Here is a 20,907-nt window from a genome sequence, read left to right as displayed (position 1 = left end):
GATAACATAATACCATAAACAGGATTGCTTAGCTAAATGTTCCTCTTTACTATAGAACTTCACTTTTTAGTATCACAGCAAGCATGTGTAAATATGTAAATACTAAATACTTGTCTATGTTCTTGCCATATGATATCACAGCAATGTGTCAGATATGCTTATGAATGTAAAAACGTTTCTTCAAACATTCTTAAACAGTCTTACCCAAATTTCCTCATTCCGTTTCATGTTTTAGTCGCGGTAGTCGTTATGATATTAATTTACGTTCAACTGATGGATATGAATTTATCTGGGGAATATGAATTGCCACTAGGGGGGAAAACGCTCTGGATAACAGCATCTGCTAAGCAACTAAATAACATTGCGTGATTGTATTTTTGGACGTGAGCAAAGCATCACTTGTTACAATCACAGCCTGTCAGCTAATATATCTGTTACAACAAAAAAATCACTGCCAGTAATAACCATTTCTCTGTCTGTCTAACATGAATGTATGTTATCCATCTCTGGCACCCGGTGCTCATATTTTGACGTGGTTGCTAGGTGACGTTATAACAAACTAGAGCAACTAGAGAACGAGATGGCTGTATATTTTGCCTCTGCTCTGGTGAGTAAAAGGTCCCTTGCCCGGAACTCCTATAAACACTGTTTTGAATCATAACCGGAACTTTATAGTATGACCTGGAAAGATGGTTGGGTGCGGAGTCTTCCCTTAGATAAATTATTTTAGATGGGACGTCCTAGGTCTGCAATTTCCTCCACTCACAGGCCAACAGTCATTGAACATATTTGAATGAGCCAATCAGACACAAGCAAAGAGCGTGTTGGGAACAAGCCTCCGCAAAGGTCTGGGAAGGGAGCACCGTTAGCTAACTTAGCCATAATAGGTAGATATAGCTAATTAACAGTAGTATTGAGAAGTTTTTTGTATTTGGCTTTTATATGGTAAGATTTGGCTTACTGGCTGGGAATTGCCTGGATGTTCTGCTCTTTGCTCTGCTGTTGCAGTTTATTTAGCAGCTCGTAATGTGTCGCGTAGCAGTGGTAGCTTTAACTTGCTAGCTGTACACATTAAAGAGTGCTTGAAGACTAGGAAGGATGGGCTACAATCTATTCACGTTGACAATTAACATTAGCTAGCTCCTTTCATGCTAGTATTATGCATCGTAGTTAAATGTCGTCAAGCTGGCTAATGTAGAACAGCAGAATTTGTGCTAATCTTATCAGTTTACTTTTCACAGTAATTGCTAACTTCAGTATCTCAAGCTAGCACTAGCTATAATAACATCGACATGCAGTAGGGATTACTTAGCCAACGTTATCTAACGCTATGTTGTTACTTTTGACAATTAAGATAATTTGATTGCTACTTTTTGGGTTCAGTTTACAAATGCAGCAAGTTGTATGTAGCTATCTAGCTAAGCTAAATTTCTTGGCAGTTGCTGTGTGCACATTCTCCAGGGACACCCGTAGTGATAAGATAGTTAGAAGTTAACTGTCAAGCCTTGCTTATCACCTAGCTTGTGTGTTAGGATCAGGGATTGAGACTGAGGCTACGCGATTACCCATCCCGCTGACTGCCCAGTACAGATGTTGTTTGTGGTCTTTCCTTTTTCAGTATGTACTTACTTTGCTTAGGGACTGTACTGTAGTGACCGCAGTAAGGAAAAGACTAGGGCTACGCCCACAACGTTTCCGTTATGGAAAATTATTGTGTCATTATAGAGAATATTTTAGAAGTGGTGCTTTCTAATCATTCCTTGAACTTCTTGTATACCGCTTGGTTGTCATTTCCTGAAACTGGACATTTAACTTTTAGTTCTCTCTCCCTAACTACAGGGAAAATTAATGAAGACACCCTCTTCCTCACCACCTCTGCATGTGCATGTGCCAGAGACCATACCTGTGCATGTGCACCTGAAGAAGAGTCAGAAGAGTTCCTCTGCTAAAACACCCCAGGTCAGAAATCCCCCAAATCAAATTAAAGCTCTTTACTAAAATATTGATTATTGTTATTACTTGTGTAGTGTCTCTCTCTTTACTTCATGGCTGTGAGACTGCAGCATGTCAGCCTGTTGTACTGAGTGGGACCGTCTTTGCAGATGAAGATCAAAGAGGCGAAAATGAAGGGGGATGTAGCGAACCTTCGCGCCTCGGCCAGAAAGAAGGCACAGGTGCCCTGGATACCTCCAGGCAAGGCCTCGATACGAGACGTCCTGTATAAGTGGGAGGTATCTGAAAGCTTTTTTAACCCCCTGTACATGTCTCCTTCTGTGATGGATCTGTCTCATAAGAAAGCCTGTGGCTGCTCAGTAAAACCCCATGTGTGTGTCTCAGGGACCAACGCACCGCCTGGAGATCAGGCCGGTGCCAGAGCCGGATCTTTCCCCACCTGCGCTGCGATTGGCCGATCTGTCGTCTGAGGAGGAGGAAGTGCTGCACGGGCGAATCAACCAGTACGAGAAGAAGATTGACAGTCTAATGACGGAGGTCGGCTCACTGAAGAGTGAGGTGGGTCCTGCTAGTGCACTCCCTTGGGACTGGAACTGTGTGGGGGTTTACCCTGGGTCAGAGGCTTTATGAATCCTCTCAGAGCTATACAGATTTTGGGTACCAGTTCCTAAAATGAGGATTGTGAAAAGAAAATGCTCAATCCAAAGTAGCGTGGTATGTTCAATGTCTTTGGGGTGCAAAACTCTTACTGACAAAACATTTACAAAGAAAGAAAACAACTGAGGCCTTCACTCATGATCAAATATAAGAAGAACCAAGCCTAACTTGACACAAATGTATTATTTTGTTTATGCTACATGAAGGAGGAACAGTTCTCTAGTACCTCTACTTCTCTAGTAACCCAGTTGCTCTCTTGCCCTGCGCGAGGTGAGGGAGTCCTTCCTCTCACGCTGCGTTTGCGCCTCCGTGTGGTCTCCAGGTGAAACTGCGGAAGAAGGAGCAGCAGCTGGAGCGTCAGTCGGAGAAGCTCAGTGCGTCTCATCGTGTGATCAAGGAGCAGGAGGAGGAGCTGGAGGGGTTCACCAAAGAGCTGGAGGTCACCGAGCGAGAAAACGCCCGCCTCCGCCAGTCCATCGAGAAGATGCGGGAGGAGTCGGACCACACCAGGTACGGCTGGGGGTCCACCCACCGCCACCTCCGTCATGCTTCCACCTGTGTCACACCTAATGAGAGAGATGTAGAAGTAAATTATCTTTGTCTCTCTTACTTTTTGTACTGAAATGTATATTGTGAGTTCAGATGCAGCAGTTTAGATTGTGAGTAGTGTCTCATGCAAACAATGCAGATTAAGTCCTGTTGATAGGGAAGGGATCCCCCAGGCCAGATATCACTGCTAACCCTCCCATGTCTACAGGTTTGAGACAGAGGCACTGTTGGAGGAGAAGGGCACCCTGCTCAGGAAGCTGGTGGAGGCAGAGATCGACGGGGCAGCTGCTGCCAAGCAGGTGTCGGCCCTGAAGGAGACCATGGGCAAGATCAGGGCAGTAAGTCACCTGGGATGGCAGCGGAAGTTGCGTCAGATGGAAGACTGTAACGCAGCCTCACAACATTAAATATTAAATATTTCCACTTGTAATGGTAACTGTAAATGTTATAGGTATGACACATCTTTTTGGGAATACCATTAGCAATTGTGACAGACTTCACATGACTGTGGTTTTTGGGGGGGGGGTGGTTATGTCATAAACGTAATATCTCATGGAGAGGTGTAGCCTTTGGAAGTGGGAAAAGCTGAGGGTTTTCTCTGAATGTGTGGGATAGCACACCAGATGTTAGCTTTCACTGTGTCTCTCCCTAACTGCTGCTGTCGGGATGTGTCCCCGCAGGAGAAGCGGATGTCGGGGTCAGACTCCGCCCTGCTGGCACGGCAGAAGGAGCTGCTGATGCAGAAGCTGGAGACTTTCGAGGGCACCAACCGAGCCCTGCGCCACCTCCTGAGGGAGCATCACGGGCAGGAGGTACAGTACGCCACCTGCATCCGCGGCTGGCAGGCATTAGATGGGGATGTGCACCAAACCGGCAGCAAGCGCTAAGGAATGTGCCTGTCGTTCTTGTGTTTGCCCTGAACAGACAGAGCTGATCAGGTTGTCGGAGCAGAGGGAGGTGCTCATAAAGAGGCTGGCTGATGCAGAGACAGAGAAGACGGTGCGTCCAAAACGCCCATATGTTTGATAGGCCACCTGGTGACCTTTGACCCTTGCCTCCATGCACCGCCATCATTTCTCCTGCCGTATGCCCAGTCTGTATGGCAGCACAGCTGAACTCTTTGAGTTTGACATTTATCAGCAGGAAGACGCAGGGGCTTAGAAAAGGAATACCTCTCTTGTCTCTCTCAGAATCTTCTGGTGGAACTCCAAGACAAAGAGAAGGAAGTTGAACAGCTGGCTTTGCTTTTGGAGACTGAGAAGGTACGTGCAGAGGGCCACTGTGCTACTCACATTTCTTCGTGTGCTTTTATCGACCACATAAGCACTAATGGCCCTCCTGTGTTCCCCCACCACTCCTTTCCCTCTGCAGGAAAATGCGAAGACGACAGGGGAGCTCTCCAAAGTTCTGGAGTCTGCTCGTGCTCACCTTCACGAGCAACTGCGCAGCAAGGAGGGAGAGAGCAGCCGCCAGAGCGTCCAGATTAGAGTACATGCTCTGCTTTCCTTCTCTGCAGTTCTGTTCTCGTGGCAGCATTAAACTTTACTCAAACATTAAACTTACCTTCAAGTGAGATCATTTTTCAGTCTCCTAATGTTGGCTTTGTGATTCGTCCCCCCCCTCCCCTGTTCGTCCTCCTCCCCTCTCTCGCACAGAGCCTGGAGCGGAAGGTTAGCCAGCAGCAGGGGGAGGTGGAGCACCTGCTGGAACAGCTTAAGGCGCTGCAGCAGACCTACGACGTGGACAAAGAGTCCCTGAAGCGGGCAACGCGAGAACAGAAACATCGGGCGGAGCGCAGTGAGGACACGGCCGGGCACCTCAGCACGCAGCTCCTGGAGAAGGTGGGTGGCTGTCTGACTGAAGCTGTAATTACATTAAATTACATTATGTTACATAACATTACATTACATTACATGCAGTTAGCATCCAGAGTGACTTCCAGCACAATAGCACGTAAGCGTATCCGTTCAAGTTGAATGAGCAACATTGTCAGACCAGGCTAACAACGCTCCCAGACCATCGAGTGTGAGTGTAACACGATTTGAGCCCTACCACAAGTTAACTTGCACAACCTGAATAGGCAAGGGAAGCCAAGTACACTACGATATGTCCATTGTTTGAACACATAATCTAAAACACATCAAAATACTACATGTCAAATAAACATCAAATCCTAGAGGTAGCAGGGGGGATTGAGATGCAGTCTGAAGAGGTGGGTCTTCAGTCTGCGACAAAAGATTGATTCCGCAGTCCTAACCTCCGTAGGGAGTTCATTCCCCCACTGGGGGACCAGTACAGACAGGGATTGTGTCTGGGAGGAACAACCCTGTCAGGACGGGACAGTGAGTTGCCCTGTAGATGCAGACCCTAGCCATCTTGATGGAACATAACGACTAAAGGCTGGGCCATGATATAGGGACGTAATATACCGGTCTCATGGACCAGTTTTCGTGGTTTACATTAGCGCTGTGTTCGCAACACACTTAGATTTCACTTTGCATATGCAAAGCGGGCACTTCGGTGGTTTTGATCTTGCAGATGGCTTTTGAACAGGGGGTTACAGATAGGACACTCGATAGGCTGGTGAAGATATGCGATCGACTCCTGCATACACCGCCCTGTGTGTCATCATGCAGGAGACAGAGCTGACAGAGGCCCGGGCGGCAGTGGAGAGCTGGCGAAATCGGCACGCCCAGGAGCTGAAGGAGAAGAACCAGCTTGAGGTGGAGATCACCGTTCTCAGCAAGTAAGTACGAAGAGAAACCAGTCAGAGGTTATGGCATATATGTATTGTGCGACAGAGCAGGGACATCACCGGTGGATAATGTCATATAGGCAGGCTTGCTGAGATGCTCAGTGCTACACTGTAAGTTGCACTAGAAGTCTCCACGTTGTACATGAGGTTTATGGTGCATGCGTGTAAAATCGCTGTCGGCTCTGTGTCTGCGCAGCCAGGTGGCAACCCTGACGGATCAGCTGCACAGCGCGGAAGACAAGGCCCGGGCGGAGATAGAGGGGCTTCTGAGCCGCCTGCACTGCCTCACCTCTGACAGCACCACCGCCAGGCTGGAGAACCAGAGGCTCAAGGTGAGTCTGCATCTGGAGACCGGTAGCCCTGGCTCCTCCTCACCCCCGCCTCCTCAGGTACACAGATTCCAATAGGGCAGCACCCTGGCATAGCGGTAAGGAGCTGGGCTTGTAACCCAAACTCTGCTGGTGCGATTCTCAGTTGGGCGCTGCTGTTGTACCCATGGGCAAGGTGTTTAACTATGTAAGTTTCTCTGCATAAGACTGACATTGTGTTTGCAGACAGTGTCAATTTAAAGAAAATCTTCAATAGTGCAGGAATGGTGCACAGCACTACAACTTGTTTCATATGTCAGCGGTACCTACAGTTGCAGTTGGAAAAATGATCAATACTTTACCCTACAGTTATGTTGTAAGACTCCTTGAAGAGTCCTGCAGCTAAGTATTGATAGTTTACTGTCATAAAGTTATCAGGATGTAATAAATATATTTTTGTTTGGAGACATTGAAACAAAATATGTGGATTGCATCTTTTCAGCTTTCTTAAATTTGTCTCATCTAGGAAGAGTTTATTGCCAGGTCTTTGTCACATACGAGGATGATCAAATGACATTCCATTAAAACAGTGCTCAAACAAAAATTCTACCACTAGAAGTTGAGGTTGCATCAAAGGAGTAAAGGTTTACAGTCTCTCAGTGCAGTTTATCTCTTTTTTTTATTTCTTCCAGGCCACGCTGTCAACCATGGAGGAGAAGCTGAGCCTGTCCCAGTCTGAGGTGCAGCAGTTAAAGACCTCGGTGAAGCAGTATGAGAGCCTAGTGGACAACTACAAGAGCCAGGTGCTTCAGAGTGGCAGACAGCGGCAAACACATCACAGCACACATATGGACAATGACAGTCAGACATGGATCACAATGGGACAGAACTGAACACCAGCACAAACTGACCGTAACACCTTGGAACAGATTGTGTAAACAAAGCTAAGCGGAAATGGTGTTTTGTATGACAAGATGATCACCGTTACGCTACTTCTCTGAAGTTAATGAGTAAATGAACAGACTGGAGTTTGATAAGTAGGACTATAGAGCATAGAGGAAGCTGAAATTAGCCTGAAGGAAGCAGAAAAGCTGGCATAGAGTAGGGTCAGATGGCAAGCTGCTATAGATGCTGTGCACCAAAAGGCAGGAAGATGATGAATTAAACAAGTATGATTACATTTTACGAAGCCTCTCCTGCATCATGCAGGTTCAGAAGACCCGCGCGGAGGTGGACGATTACCGGCTGAAGCTGGGGGTGGCGGAGAAGGAGGTGCAGGGTGTGCGGGGCGAGCTGGAGCGGGAGGTGGAGGCGGTGCGGAGGCAGCTGCTGGGTAGGCTGAAGGAGCTGGAGCCTCTGCCCGATGCGCTGAGGCGCGCGGAGCAGCAGCTGCGGGAGGCCGAGGAGCAGGTGCAGGCGCACGAGAGGAGGAGCGGGGAGCAGAGCAGCACCCTCGCCGACGTCCGCCTCAAGGTACCGCACGCAACACGTGTGTCTGATGCAAAAAAGACATGCCAAACACATTTCATTTCAAGGAGCTGCTGCCGTCTTCCTCCACAGACTGAAGACCCAGCTCTCCTCCCCTGTCTAGTTATTGCAGTTAAATGTTGCCTTTTTTGTGACTTACTGTAGTGTGTGTTAACTCTTGTACTTTGACGCTGGTTCAGCTGGTTGTTGAAATTTGTATAATTGTGGAACAGTTCAGGTCTGAATGCAGTATGCGCCAGTTGTTATAGAAGTGTCACGTGTATTAACGTTTTTAGATGTAGTCTGACATTGTAGGTATGCACTGTTGTTAACATTGCCTGTTTATATGCACTCTTGAGCCAGTGCCTTGCAAGTCGCTCTGGATAAGAGCACCCGCCAGGTGTCTAAATGTAATGCAAATTTTGACGTTCTAAAATGGCGCCCTCTGCCTGTGTGTAGGTGGAACAGCAGAGCAGCCGCATGGAGGCTGTAAGAGAGAAGAACCTGTTACTGCTGGAGGAGAACAAGCAGCTGAAACACAGGGTGGAGAGTCTGGAGAGGTTCGTCAAATACCTGTTGCAGTGTTCATTTGAGTGTAGGGGTGGTGTTTCAGTTAACACCGTCATTCCCAGCTGATCCCTGTCACCCCCGTCCCATATCAGATCTCCTGTTGGTGCCGTTTTCTCCACCCACCACAGGAAGCTGGAGGAGACCAATGCCAGTAACCAAGACCTGGTGCAGGCTATCACCAAAAAGGAGGAGACGATCCACAGCAGCCAGCTGCACCTGGAGGGGAAGTCCCGGGAGTGCAGTGTCTTGGCCAGGCAGCTGGAGGATGCCCTGGACGATGCACGGCGGCAGGTTTGTCCGGGGGTGACATTACATTATTATTTAGCAGACACTCTTATCCAGAGAAACCTACATAAGTTACAATTTTTGCACGGTATCTATTTGTACAACTGGATATTTACTGAGGCAATGCTGGGTTAAGTACCTTGCCCAAGGGTACAGCAGCAGTGCCACAGTGGGGAATCACACCAGTTACGATCCTTACTCGTACCCACAATGCTACACTAACACCACAGTGGAGCAGCACTGTTGGTCACCCCTGATGTTTCTTATCAATGGTAGACAGAACGGTTGCAGTCTGATGAATTTAGTTTTGACTTAAATATCCTCTCATTATGTTAAGTTAGGCCAGGCTTAAACTTGTTCAGTCAAGGTTTCTATACTTGGCACTTGCTGAATCATTATAGCTTTTTACTGTTGGGCATGGACATGGGCATGGTTAGGTTCTTTCTAGTCATGTGAGAGTTTATGGACCTCAAAACGGAACGGGTGGAGCTACCATGCTCTGTCTGTCACTGACTCTTATGAATAAAGACTGCTGTCCATAGCATAGAGTTATATATGGCATATGGTGGTTCCACCCATTTTGGGATTCATGAAACTTCACTCTCCAATCATGACTGTACTTTTTTTTTTTCACTCTTTTCCCTGTGGAGAGCTCAAGAACAAGATAAGCTGCATGTCTGACTGTATGTTTTAAATGCCTAAAGACTGTGGTGGTTGTTGAACAATCACTCTCTGGAACATTTGTTTGCAGGCGGATCTGACCCGGGACCGGGCGGTCTCCAAGGAAAGGTCGGCACAGTCTAGGGTTCTGGACCTGGAAACTCAGCTGCGTCTCACCCAAGCGGAACTCGACCAGCTGCGTCGCAATAAGGAGGATGTGAGCAAAAACATCTAATCAGCGTCTCACTAGCACAGCATGGAATGATACTCTGAGGATGAGACTCGCAGTCCATCTGCTAGATTCCTCAGTTTACGCTTGGCTGCAGTGACATGCAATAAAAGATGGGAAAGATGTTGGCAATTTCCACATGCAGAAATATCACACTTAGTGTGAATGTAAATGATCTGTGGTCCAAATATAGTTTGAGCCTGAATCAAATGGCTTAACAGAAAAAGGAGTTGTTTTGATGACATTTAAGAGTTTATACTTGAAATGTTTGGACATCCAATGCAGTTTTTTGGGTTTCAGTTACCCTGTCTTAAGGATATGGGATACTAACACAAACAATTAAATTGGCTGTATGCACCTTTCTGAGTGAATTGCATTAAAAGTGGTAGAGTGCATTTCCCCTTGACTTGAGAGATGGATAAGTGTACACTAAGTGGAAGTGTCTGTGTTTTTCAGCTGACAGTAATGGCTTTGTCCAGGCCTCTGAGATGCAGGAAGTGTGTGTACTCGGTCCGCTTTGACTGAACAATACTCGTATGCATGTGTTTGGTTGCCACAGACAGAGCGCAGGTACCAGACCCGGCTGCAAGATGTGAAGGACCGCTTGGAGCAGTCCGACAGCACCAACCGAAGCTTGCAGAACTATGTTCAGTTCCTCAAGACCTCCTACGCTAATGTTTTCAGTGACTCAGTGCTAAGCAGCGCCCCTCTCCACCCCTCCTCTCCTCTCTGAACGGCCACTCCCTTTTGACCTTTTGATTTTGGGAACCCCTCCCTCTTTTTCAGTGAAATGTGTATTATTATTTATGTGATGTATTTTAATTTTTTACAAGCCATATTATACTAAGGTCAGACACCATGAATGCAGGTTTAATAGCAGGAAGTCGGCTTCATGACAGTCACAAGATTGCATTTCCTTTGTTGTTGTTTGTCTTTATCCAAACTGAAAGTTTTACAGTTTGCAGTTTCTCCATATTCAGGCACCCTCATTCCAGTCCTCTTGCCAGCTGCTGGATGATCTTGGAAAAAACCGAAACAGGGGCTTGGAGATGATGGAGGATGAAGGAATGACTCCTGAGATTTATATTATGTCCAGGAGCTCTTTCATGGGTGTTTTATTTCCGTCAAACTGCACATTTATAATCACATTCAGTTGATGCTCTTGATTTTGGCGACTCATTCAGCCCCAGCCCAGTTTGTACAAATGTCTGTAGTTTGTACTGAACAATGAATGCAATATTCATGAAGGCAAAAGAAAAAGAAAGGCTTCAGGAAGTTTATTCTCTTTTGAATATTTTGTACTTTTATGTTTTTAACATGTCAAAGAATATATTTACATCTTTGTAAGTTATGCATATACATATGTGTTGAATTTGACACACAAATCTGTTCAAATCAAATAATCAACAAAACAAATATGTTGAGGTCTAATAAAGCCTCTAGTTTCTCTTACATGTCCCAAACTGCATGCTCAGTATTGGGGGGGGGGGGTGTATTTGTATCTATGGGGTTGTAAAAACAGAAACACCAGCAGAATGAATTGCCTGATTGCCAAGTGCCATACTTACTAATATTTCAATGCTTATTTTAGTTAGGTAGCTGTATGACTGAGGATGTACATTTTTAAGAGTATTGTGAGAATAATATCAATTCCAAGCCAGATTTTGTTATGTTTTACTTGATTAGCCATCAGGATATACATTCTACTTGCTTTTTACTTTTCTTTTCTTGCACATGGAGTTCTAAGCTTGTACACCAACATTCTACAATTCATGAGCAAGCTATTATTTATGATTAAGTTGCTACCTGTAATAGCATATAGTCATAAAGTTAAAGGTTACTGACTGAATTCCTTTTGACTAATTATCTTAATGTAGTTGCATATCCTCATTTAAAAATGGGTGTGAATTAACCAAATTAAAAAAAAAAAAAAAAACCTTCAAAATACTTTTATGTAGCTGTATTGGCAATCCATATTTATTATTTTTCATTGGTTTGTGCCAATGAAACGAACTTTGTCACTGGAATTAATGATGAAGTTTAATTAAAGTTTTTTTTTTTTTAATTACCGGTTGGTGCAAAAACCAAAGTGCCCACCAGATGCAGTGACTGGGATAGGATACTACGGGAAAGATCTATGATCAGCTTCCGTATTCCCAATCTTCACCCCAATCTTCTGGTGTAAAGAAATTCGATTCTGGTCCGGAATCAGGTGCTAAGAGTAAAGAAGTCGCCATTGACCTGACCCAAAGAGCGCTTGTTTATTTCATTTAACCCTTACATACTGTTCATATTCCATGCCTTCACAGTATGGTCCGGGTCAATCTTGACCCGGGCCAAGAATTCCCTCTTAAAAATGTGTTTGAAAGTTGCATTACCCGGAAACGGAAATGACCGTGGGTCTCATATTGAACTCCGGTTTCACCGCCGTTTCAATGCGGCAAACACTAACTTGTGTTTAGAGCAGAATTGAGCACTAAATCGTCTCACCAAGATGCCTGCTGAGAGTCTGCGATGGCAAACCATCGAAGCCTTGAAAAATTCCCCGAAAGGCAAAATAAAATACTCAACACATTGGGTAGCAGAAGGGGAGGTGAGTGTTTACTTCTGCTAGCTGACATTAGCTAATGTTGGCTTAGCTAGCTGGCACCCGGCTTAACATTGCTCGCCGTCGGATAACTGCCGCTATTAAGTTATCTAACGTTCGGTAACCACCTAACAAAGCTCGTCAGTGTTGTTGCTAACTGACTAAACTAACTTCATCGTTGATATTTATTCACTGTCCCTAAAGTATCTTATGTCTAATTGTTTGCTAACGCTAGCCGGTAGTAAATGGCATACGCGGTGTACTGTTTCGATCGTGCCCGATTTAACGTTATCAGCGTTTCTTACTGACGTTAGCCTGATTGATAGGATATTACTGGCTAACTGGGCTGCTAACTTAATTTCTCGCGTTCCGTGGCAGTAACTAACCGTGAAGTTATGTTCAAGAGTAATTCAGTACACCTCATAAGTTTAGTGAAGATGGTATTCGCCGTTTCACTCCCTGCCCGGAGCCAGTCCTTTCGAGCATATCGAGGTGCCTTGCCTGTCAATATACAGTTGTACAGTATCACTGGTTGGAAGAGGCAGAAACTATATTCTTCATGCATGGCAAACAGACAAAAATGTGATTTTTTTTCCATCGAGAGAATGTTTTTTCTTTTTCTGTATTGCATTGAGTGACAGCTCCTCTCTCCTCCCTAGGACCTTCTGGCTGGCTGCAATGACCAGCCCACCCTGTCCCCTCAGTCTGCGGTGATACTGAAGAATCTGTTCACTCGGCCGCTGCAGAAGAGCTGTTCTCTCGGCTCCACCCGGGACTCCAGTCCTGGCCTGCCTGAGAATGCCCTTGCGTCCAGCTCTGCGCCGGCCAGCCCCCGCCTCCCTGTCACAGCCACCCTGTCCCCCCTCGCCTCCCCACAGCCTCCTTCCAGCACGGAGATGGAGGGAGAACAGGTGAGCTCTTTTCCTGGGGTGCTTTGTGCTGAAAAGCACATGACAGCGTTCTAATCTTCGCACACCAACTTGTGTGTCCTTTATTCTTTAACGAGTGAGGAAACAACTTGGATGGAGACACCTCTGTTTTGTTGTGCAGAATGTCACTCTGGATAAGAGCGCTTGCTCAATATAATGTAGTGTAAATAATCTCTTGTTTAATGGTTCTGTGTATCAGCTAATTGTTGTGCCAACACCACATAGAATGCATTTGTGGTAATATTTTTTAGGTTAAAAATTCCACTCTGTGGGACATGTGCAGTAACCAATAAAGTTTTCAGTTAGCAATATATTTTTTAATTCCACATCATTTCCTTTTGTCTTTTTCATCTCCCACAGAAGGCAGAAGATGAAGAGCCAGCCGGTGTATCGAGTCCAGAGCTCAGTCCTCCCCCAAGTCCAACTCCACCCCCCACCATGTCCCTGCTGTCGCCCCAGGCAACTCAGATGGCAGGCTGCATCCGTATCTGTGAGGAGAACCATCGCGCCAAAGCCAAGGTCAAGCAATGCACTGGTTGTTCTGCTCTGTGTCCTGATGAATTGCTTATGTTGTCACTGTTGTTAAATATTTGATATGAAATGGATACATAAGCCTGAGAATCTTGCTGGACCAAATTTTTCACCATACAGTGTAATAATCGGTGCCTTCCTACTGCTTTCCAGTAGGGCAGTGTTTTATACAGTTACCGACTACTGAACTGCACTTGGTAAGGTTTTGAGTTATCCGACTTGGGGAATAAATGACTTCAGAAAGATGCTGACCAACTCGGATCTCTGAGACAGTCTTTTCAGGCATTGTCTCTTTCACCTCTTTCTCCTAGCATGTACCTTGTCTGGCCAACCATTGAAACCTGGTCATGCAGCGCTTCTAATACTGTTTAATCCTTTTTGTTTGTGTTGTACTCTGCCTCACTTGTAAGTTTCTTTGGATAAAAGTGTCTGCCAAAGCCAATATTTACATTTACATTTATTCACCTTGTTTTATTTTATTCTTCCCTGGGGAAATGATGCACTGTGAATCTTTCTTTGATCATTCGGTTCTAAAGGGCACTACACCAGGGAAAAAAAGTGAATTGATTGATTAATTTATCGATCAATTCATCGTTAATTGTGACGCAGGCGGAGCTGAGCGCGAGGCAGGAGCTGCAGGAGCGGCTGGTGGCAGCAGTGGCCACCCGGGAGTCAGAGCAGCTGAAGCGCTTCGAGGAGTTCATGGAGCTGAAGCAGAGGCAGGAGTTCCAGTCCATGCGGGACATGATGGAGAAGGAGTATGAGTCATTCCGGACAATGTGGCTATGATGAGTGACTCCCTTTTTTTGTACCTGTTCGTTGGGACTTCAGTGGACTAATTTGGGCTTTTGTCTCCGTCTTTGAACAGGACGCAGGAGAGCCTTGGGCGGCAGGAGAAGCTGAAGGAGGAGCACAGGCACAGAATGAAGGTATGATTGATGGCTGTGATCAGGAGGTGGCCTGGCGGCTTGAGGTTCGTGAGAAGGGTTTAATGTCAGTTTTTCTGAATGCTACTGGCTAGGATAAGCTTCATTCTTGATGTTAATCGGTGATCAAATTTTTTAGTTTTTTGTTTGTTTTTTTTTTTTTTTTTTGAAAATTGTTTTGTTTTTGTTTTTAAAAAATTGTTTTTATTGGTACTTTATCGATGAAATTTAAACTTAATAAATGCGTGGAGAGGAAGAGCAAGGCTAAATGCACACCAGTGCTGCGAAGTGGTCAATGTTTGTGTCCACAGGCTAGTCTTCTGTAATTGCATGCATGCATTCGAGCTCGGCTGTGTTGCCGTGCCGCAGTACCTGTACCGCCTCACCCCCCACCCTCCTCCACCCACAGATCCTGAACCTGCGACTGCGAGAGGCGGAGCAGCAGCGTCTGCGGGAGGCGGAGCTTGAGCGTCAGCGGCAGGTGGAAGGCCGGGATAGGCTCCGCGCCCTCAACGCCGTCCAGGAGGAGGTGCTGCAGCTCAACCAGCTGCTGGAGCCCTCTGGCCCGTCCCAGGCCACGCCCACGCCAGACCTGGCCTCCTACAGCACGCGCGGCAACCAGCTCTGCTCGCAGGTGTCTGAGGTCGTGCGCACCACGGCTGAGGTCAGTGCTTACTCAACTTCCACCCTTACCGCTGCTAACAAGGGCTGTGTTCTCTCCCATTCCATGCCATGCTCTCTGAATTCATTCAGTTTAAATATTTAATTATTATTTTTTATTATTATTATTATTATTATAATTATTACTTCCTGAAGGTCTGGTTGATCTAGCTAGACTGTGGTCATGGTGTGAAAAAATCACTGTGGCAGGTATTTGGAATAGCTTCCTTGTACTTGCGAAATGGATGAAAGTAAAACCTTTTATGTATTAATAAATACGTGTCCGTTCATTTATGTTGGATAGCTGAAATCTAGGTGTGTGATGTGCATTTCTCTCTGTTCTGGCTTGTGTCTGTCACCCTTCCACATGCACACACACGCACACACAGGGCCAGTTCCCCAGCGTGGAGGACATGGCTGTGGCAGAGCGTGCTTTGCAGGACATGAGAGCTCTGATCCAGGCCGTGCAGCTGGAGGCCACCCAGGCTGAGGAGAGGAGGAAGAAGGAGGAGGAGGAGGAGAAGGAGCGCAGGAAGCAGGCGGAGCTGCAGACACAGCTGGAGGAGCAGAAGAAAAACGCAGCGCGTTCTGCCAAGGAGAAAGCAAAGAAACAGGGTAAGGGGAAGGGAAAGAGGGAGTGGTTACATTGAAAATGTCATTCCAGCATCTGAGCTTGATTTTACATGCGTGCAATCTGGAAATTGTAGGACATTCTTAAAGGGAATGCATAAATACAGGACATGTTGTTTGTGCATGTGCAAGGGAATGAAGGGTCCCTTAGCAATTGTGAAATAAGTAAAATTATGATAATTGTGAAATCCCTTAGTGAAATTGGGCGATTGCGATTGGGAAATGCTGAGTGACATTTGTCTCGTAGGGCTACAGACGAAAGCAGAGGAAAGCACTCTCAAGTGGTACCAGGAGCTGCAAGACTCTGCTAACCAGTGTGCCCAGTCATTTGATGACCTCAGTAAGGACCAGGTGGGCTGGAGATTTCAGTGCTGACTTTTTGCCTGTGCGCTGCATGTCACACCAAAGGCAGAATTCCAAAGAAAGCTCTGTATTTCACTATATTGAATTAAGAATCCATGCTATTGGTTTTGGTCTACAGGGCCCACTAGTGTGCAGGTGGTGTTTAAAGGGGCCTTGTTTTGTAATGCCTTATTTGATCCCGTGCAGAATAAAAAGCTAAGAATGGAGCTTCAGAAGGCTGCCTCGATCCCCGTCAGCCAGATCTCCAGGACATCAGGTAGGTGTGCATGCGCAGGGCGGGGCTGATGTAATACAAGGGTTTCCAATCGTATTTTTCATCAACAGTTGTGTTGTATTTTTACCACGTGTTTGTGTTATAGGGTCTACGCTGAGGGAAATCTTTGACAAGATTGACAAGTTGTTGTCTGGACGTTCGGTGCAATCAGGGGGAAAGACTGTCTCCGCCTCCCAGCATCCACTTGGGCTTGACTTTGTCAGCTACAAGCTAGCAGAGAAGTTTGTGGTGAGCTCCACCGTTTGTATTAAAGGAAACCGTAGTCTTCATGTCCACAGGCTCCAACAACTAAATGGGCTTGAAATAAGTCAAATTAATCTGCATGTCATCTTTATGAGTATAAAATAAAAACATTTACTGTGCAGAAATTCATGTTGTAGATTGCCTGACATCATCAAAATTTAATATTGAATCACAGGTCTGTAAACAGTCTGGGAACGTTTTATTATGATTAATATGCAAATGGATGTCAAGGTTGCCAGTGAATTTTTGAGATCAGTCTTGAAAGTGCTCTCACATTTTCACATTGAATGTCTGGCGCTCAGAAACAAGGTGAAGAGGAGGTTGCGTCCCACCATGATGCAGCGTTTCCGATCGCCGTGGTGGCGTCGGGAGTGTGGGAGCTGCACCCCAAGGTGGGGGACCTGATCCTGGCTCACTTGCACAAAAAGTGCCCTTATTCCGTGCCCCACTACCCCCCCATGAAGGACGGCACTTCGGTTGAAGACTACCAGAGGTCAGAACTGCACCGAATCACATTGCCCTTCAGGGTGTTTGTTTCATTTAAAGAACAGGAGGGGGTACAGCCATTCTTTCCCATCTATGCTTTTATGGGGTGCATGTGGGGAGAATGCAGCACCATAGGGCTGCCTCAAGGGGTAAACGGTACATTGTTAAAACTGTGAAGCCAAGAAAAGTGACTTTACAATACGGGTGAATGTTGTTGGCAACAAGTGAAGGTAAATAATATAAATAATATTATGACATTAGCAGATTGCCCTGGCCAGATATTTCCCATTCACCCAGAGTATTGCCAGCTGTGTTTTTTGCCAGCCAAAGAGGCCTTTGGGAACATAACATGCAGATGACAAGGGATTGCTGTATTTTCATTCCTAGAATTTGGTAGAGTGTTTATCTTGCTGAAATGTGTTAATTTCTTCACTGTTGGGGAGTGCAGAGCGTTACAGTTATGCAGTAGCTCATAGGTATGTGGAATGCTCTCCCCCCCCCCCCCCCCCCCCCCCCCCCCACAGAATTCTGGGATACCGAGTGGACGAGTCAGGAGTGGAGGCTCAAGACAGCTTCCTGAAAAGAATGTCAGGGATGATCAGACTCTATGCTGCTATTATACAGTTGAGGTGGCCATATGGAAACAAACAGGGGGTAGGCTACAGTGGATCTTGCATAATGTTTAAATCCTGAATTCCTTAAAATGGGAAAGAGTTTGTGTGTTTTTTCCTCATTGGCTTTTGTCCTGCCTCCTCTCTGTGTAGCCTGTGCCTCATGGCTTGAACAATGGCTGGCGCTGGCTGGCCCAAATGTTGAACATGGAACCTCTGGCCGATGTCACAGCCACCCTGCTCTTTGACTTCCTGGAGGTAAGTCATGTCCCCAATGCTAGAAAGGCAAATTTCTTAATGAGAATATCAGGTTCAGGTGTCCATTTTTTTTGCCTTTTTTTAATACTCCTTGCAGGTCTGTGGCCATGCCCTGATGAAACAGTACCAGGGACAATTTTGGAAGCTCATCCTCCTCATCAAGGAAGAATACTTTCCCAGGTACCTCAGGGCAGCGATAAGGGGTTCTGTCCAGATTACTATTCCAGTATCTTCAGACATCAGTCAAAGACTATGGTAGTATTTATAATCCATTAAGTGCTCATCTGCTGTTCCTGTGGTATAGGACCTCAAAAGCAACATTTTGGATTTGTAGATTTCCTGTAATAATCTGCAGACCATCTGAGTACTCTCATTTCATATCATGAACATCAGTACCACTTATTGCTCCAAGTAATGTATTGCTTGGCTGCTGCACTGTGCTTCCAAAAACCAGACTCACTCTCTGATACATCAATAAAATCTCTACACATTTTCCTATAGAGATCTGAACGGAGCCTTAAAGATATTTTGCACAGTAATCAATGGCTATTAGTCTGGATTTTTCAGGCTTTTTACATGACCTAGACTAGGCAAGATTCAGTCTAAGTGAACTGTGTAAATCCATAGAGTGAAGCCACAACTATCCAGTTTACAAGGGACTGTAAAGGGTTAATTTGATTCCTTTTTCCCTTGGAGAGGTATGTTATCCCTTTGACTTTACTGAGAACTTGGGCCTCTTAATTAAACCCCTCCCCCGGGGAACAGCTGTTTGCTCTGATCCCTCCCACACTGCTCAGAGTCTGACTCTTTCTGTGTCCTTCCGTCAGGATTGAGGCAGTGACCAGCACCGGTCAGATGGGGTCTGTCATGAGGCTGAAGCAGTTCCTGGAGGTGAGGAACCACAACCTGATTGGCTGGGCCTGTTTAACCTGTTACTGCACATCAGCTCATTACTTGGCTAGTTAGGGAAGGATATAAACTCACATACAGTACCAGTCAGAAGTTTGGACACGCTTTTATTTCTTTAGTTTTACTATTTTCCACATTTTGGAATTATAGTGAAGACATCAAAACTATAAAATAACACAGATGGAATTATGGAGTGACCAAACAGATTCTTAAAATTCTTCAGAATACCCCAAAAAATATTTTTTAAAATTAAATTTAGAAAGAAATTCATACATAAGCATAAACTTCACTGTTTATATTTGTCACTGGAACAAGCATTTCAATCATTTAAGCATAATTCTTTAGATCTAAATGATTGAAATGCATGTTTCCCATTGTCTTAATCGGGTGTGTCCAAACTTTTCACTGGTACTGTACAGTACTCATGGAGTTTTGTCAGCTACAGCTCTAGTCCGTTGCAGTACTTTTGTGTTAACAGTGGAAAGGCTGCACGCTTTGGTCTCTGTCTCACTCACTGTCTTGCACCTGCAGAATTCTTTGAGGCGCAAAGAGATCCCTCCCCCGAAAGGTGAGCTCGGCTCATCGTTCTGGAGGACTTGAGTCAGGGGAGCAAGGGACAGGAAACGCCGATAACGAAAGACATCCGGCCAGTGCAGCTGGAGGAATGACATTGTCCATTTTAAGCTAGTGTGACGCCCAGTCTCCCTTGAGAAACGTCCATGCCGGCGTACTGACCTCCGTCCAGCAACGGCTGCAGAGGGAGCTGATGGGGTAGTGTGCCTGTGATTTAGTGTGTGCTGAAATCCCTATGCATCGTTTTCGTGCGCACTGTCATCATGAATCGTGTTACATACAGAATGGAAACTGGGGTTTGGTTTTTTACATTGCACTTGAAAATCATTTATTTTATTATTTTTTTTCTTAAACCTCAAAGTGTAATTCTCAATGGAACTTGTTTACTACACACATTGCAAGTTGCTTTGAGAAATTAGTTTACAACGTGAGATATGCACAACAGAAAGCTTTTATTGACTGTGTGCAAATGTGTGAGATATTGCAAATTGTGTTCTCCCTTTCAGTATCTCCCTACCATTTTACATTATTTTTAAAAATGCATTATTCTCATGAACTATGGTGTCCTCTGTACTTAAACCATGCTGTTTTATGTGTAATGGATGATCACCCATGTCATATCGGGTCAGTTGTAAATAATGAGATCTTGTGCTATACAGCTGTACATTAGTTGTAAACATTTCAGTACGGCTATAATCTAAATGCCCAAAGTGTAATTTATCAGAAAACCTTGTACACAGACCTGTACATTTTTTTATATCGTGCAACAATTAAATATGCAAACCAGGTACAGAAATTTCTGCCGCCTTTTTCGTTTTTTTTGCTTGCTTCTCTGAGTCAGAGCTCTTGTAGGTCAATACATAATTCACGAGGGAGAGAGAAGTCTCTGCTGTGCTACCCCTGCCAAGGGCTGTTCACGCACTTGGACAGCACAATTGCCGTATCTAGAAATGGAGGACTGCTCTTTAGTCAGCACATTCTGTGCTGCGAGTGCCCTGTTTGATAATAAAGGTTTCTGCAGCACCATTCAAATGTCCACTTGCTGCTGGAAAATGCCAAACAATGAGCTCAATGAGACAGAAATGACATTCCCTCTCAAATGCAAAGCCACCAAGTTCATAGAGGGGGTTTATAGCTTCAGACAATCATAATATTAGACATGTGCAGTTAATTTAAATTGGCATTATAGAGACTTTTTTTTACCTCTTTTGAAGACAATGATTAGATCCCTCAGTTGTAGGGTTGTGTCAGATCAAACCTTTATTGGCAGGAATGCAGATGAACACAGTTCAAAGCTTTGTAAGATGGAAATTATGTACTATGCTTTGTCACACTAGAAATGTTTCCCACTAAGATTATCACCTAAACTTAAAAAATTAAGAGAAAGCAATGTTTTGTAAATTATAGGATACAAAGTATAGATTCAGGATTAAAATAGGTTAAAATGCTGCACAATGCAAGAATTCAAAACATTGTTTTAACCTACTAGGTAAT

The 20,907-nt window shown here is 45.2% G+C and overlaps 2 protein-coding genes across 2 annotated transcripts; both read left to right on the top strand.

Moving 5' to 3' along the window:
* The first annotated feature begins 880 nt into the window (after positions 1 to 880).
* Positions 881 to 10,166, top strand: LOC118776675 (outer dense fiber protein 2-like). The gene is made up of 19 exons (XM_036527165.1): positions 881 to 945; positions 1,840 to 1,959; positions 2,103 to 2,231; positions 2,338 to 2,511; positions 2,933 to 3,120; positions 3,368 to 3,497; positions 3,840 to 3,971; positions 4,084 to 4,158; positions 4,350 to 4,421; positions 4,531 to 4,647; positions 4,815 to 5,000; positions 5,796 to 5,905; positions 6,111 to 6,246; positions 6,915 to 7,025; positions 7,432 to 7,695; positions 8,149 to 8,249; positions 8,388 to 8,550; positions 9,296 to 9,421; positions 9,993 to 10,166. Exons 1-19 carry the CDS (start codon positions 943 to 945, stop codon positions 10,164 to 10,166), a joined length of 2,511 nt encoding a protein of 836 aa, XP_036383058.1. The 5' UTR covers positions 881 to 942.
* Positions 10,167 to 11,842: 1,676 nt separating this feature from the next.
* gle1 (GLE1 RNA export mediator) lies at positions 11,843 to 19,613 on the top strand. Its single transcript, XM_036527305.1, has 16 exons — positions 11,843 to 12,026; positions 12,680 to 12,931; positions 13,310 to 13,468; positions 14,090 to 14,238; positions 14,349 to 14,409; positions 14,816 to 15,070; positions 15,456 to 15,681; positions 15,944 to 16,047; positions 16,246 to 16,315; positions 16,419 to 16,561; positions 16,879 to 17,069; positions 17,587 to 17,716; positions 17,827 to 17,931; positions 18,029 to 18,111; positions 18,759 to 18,822; positions 19,372 to 19,613. The coding sequence occupies exons 1-16, from the start codon at positions 11,928 to 11,930 to the stop codon at positions 19,438 to 19,440; spliced, it is 2,160 nt and encodes a 719-aa protein (XP_036383198.1). The 5' UTR covers positions 11,843 to 11,927; the 3' UTR covers positions 19,441 to 19,613.
* Positions 19,614 to 20,907: the final 1,294 nt, after the last annotated feature.

The sequence above is a fragment of the Megalops cyprinoides genome, chromosome 4 (assembly GCF_013368585.1).
Source record: "Megalops cyprinoides isolate fMegCyp1 chromosome 4, fMegCyp1.pri, whole genome shotgun sequence".
Classification (NCBI taxonomy): domain Eukaryota; kingdom Metazoa; phylum Chordata; class Actinopteri; order Elopiformes; family Megalopidae; genus Megalops; species Megalops cyprinoides.
This window is presented reverse-complemented; position numbering and strand designations above follow the sequence as displayed.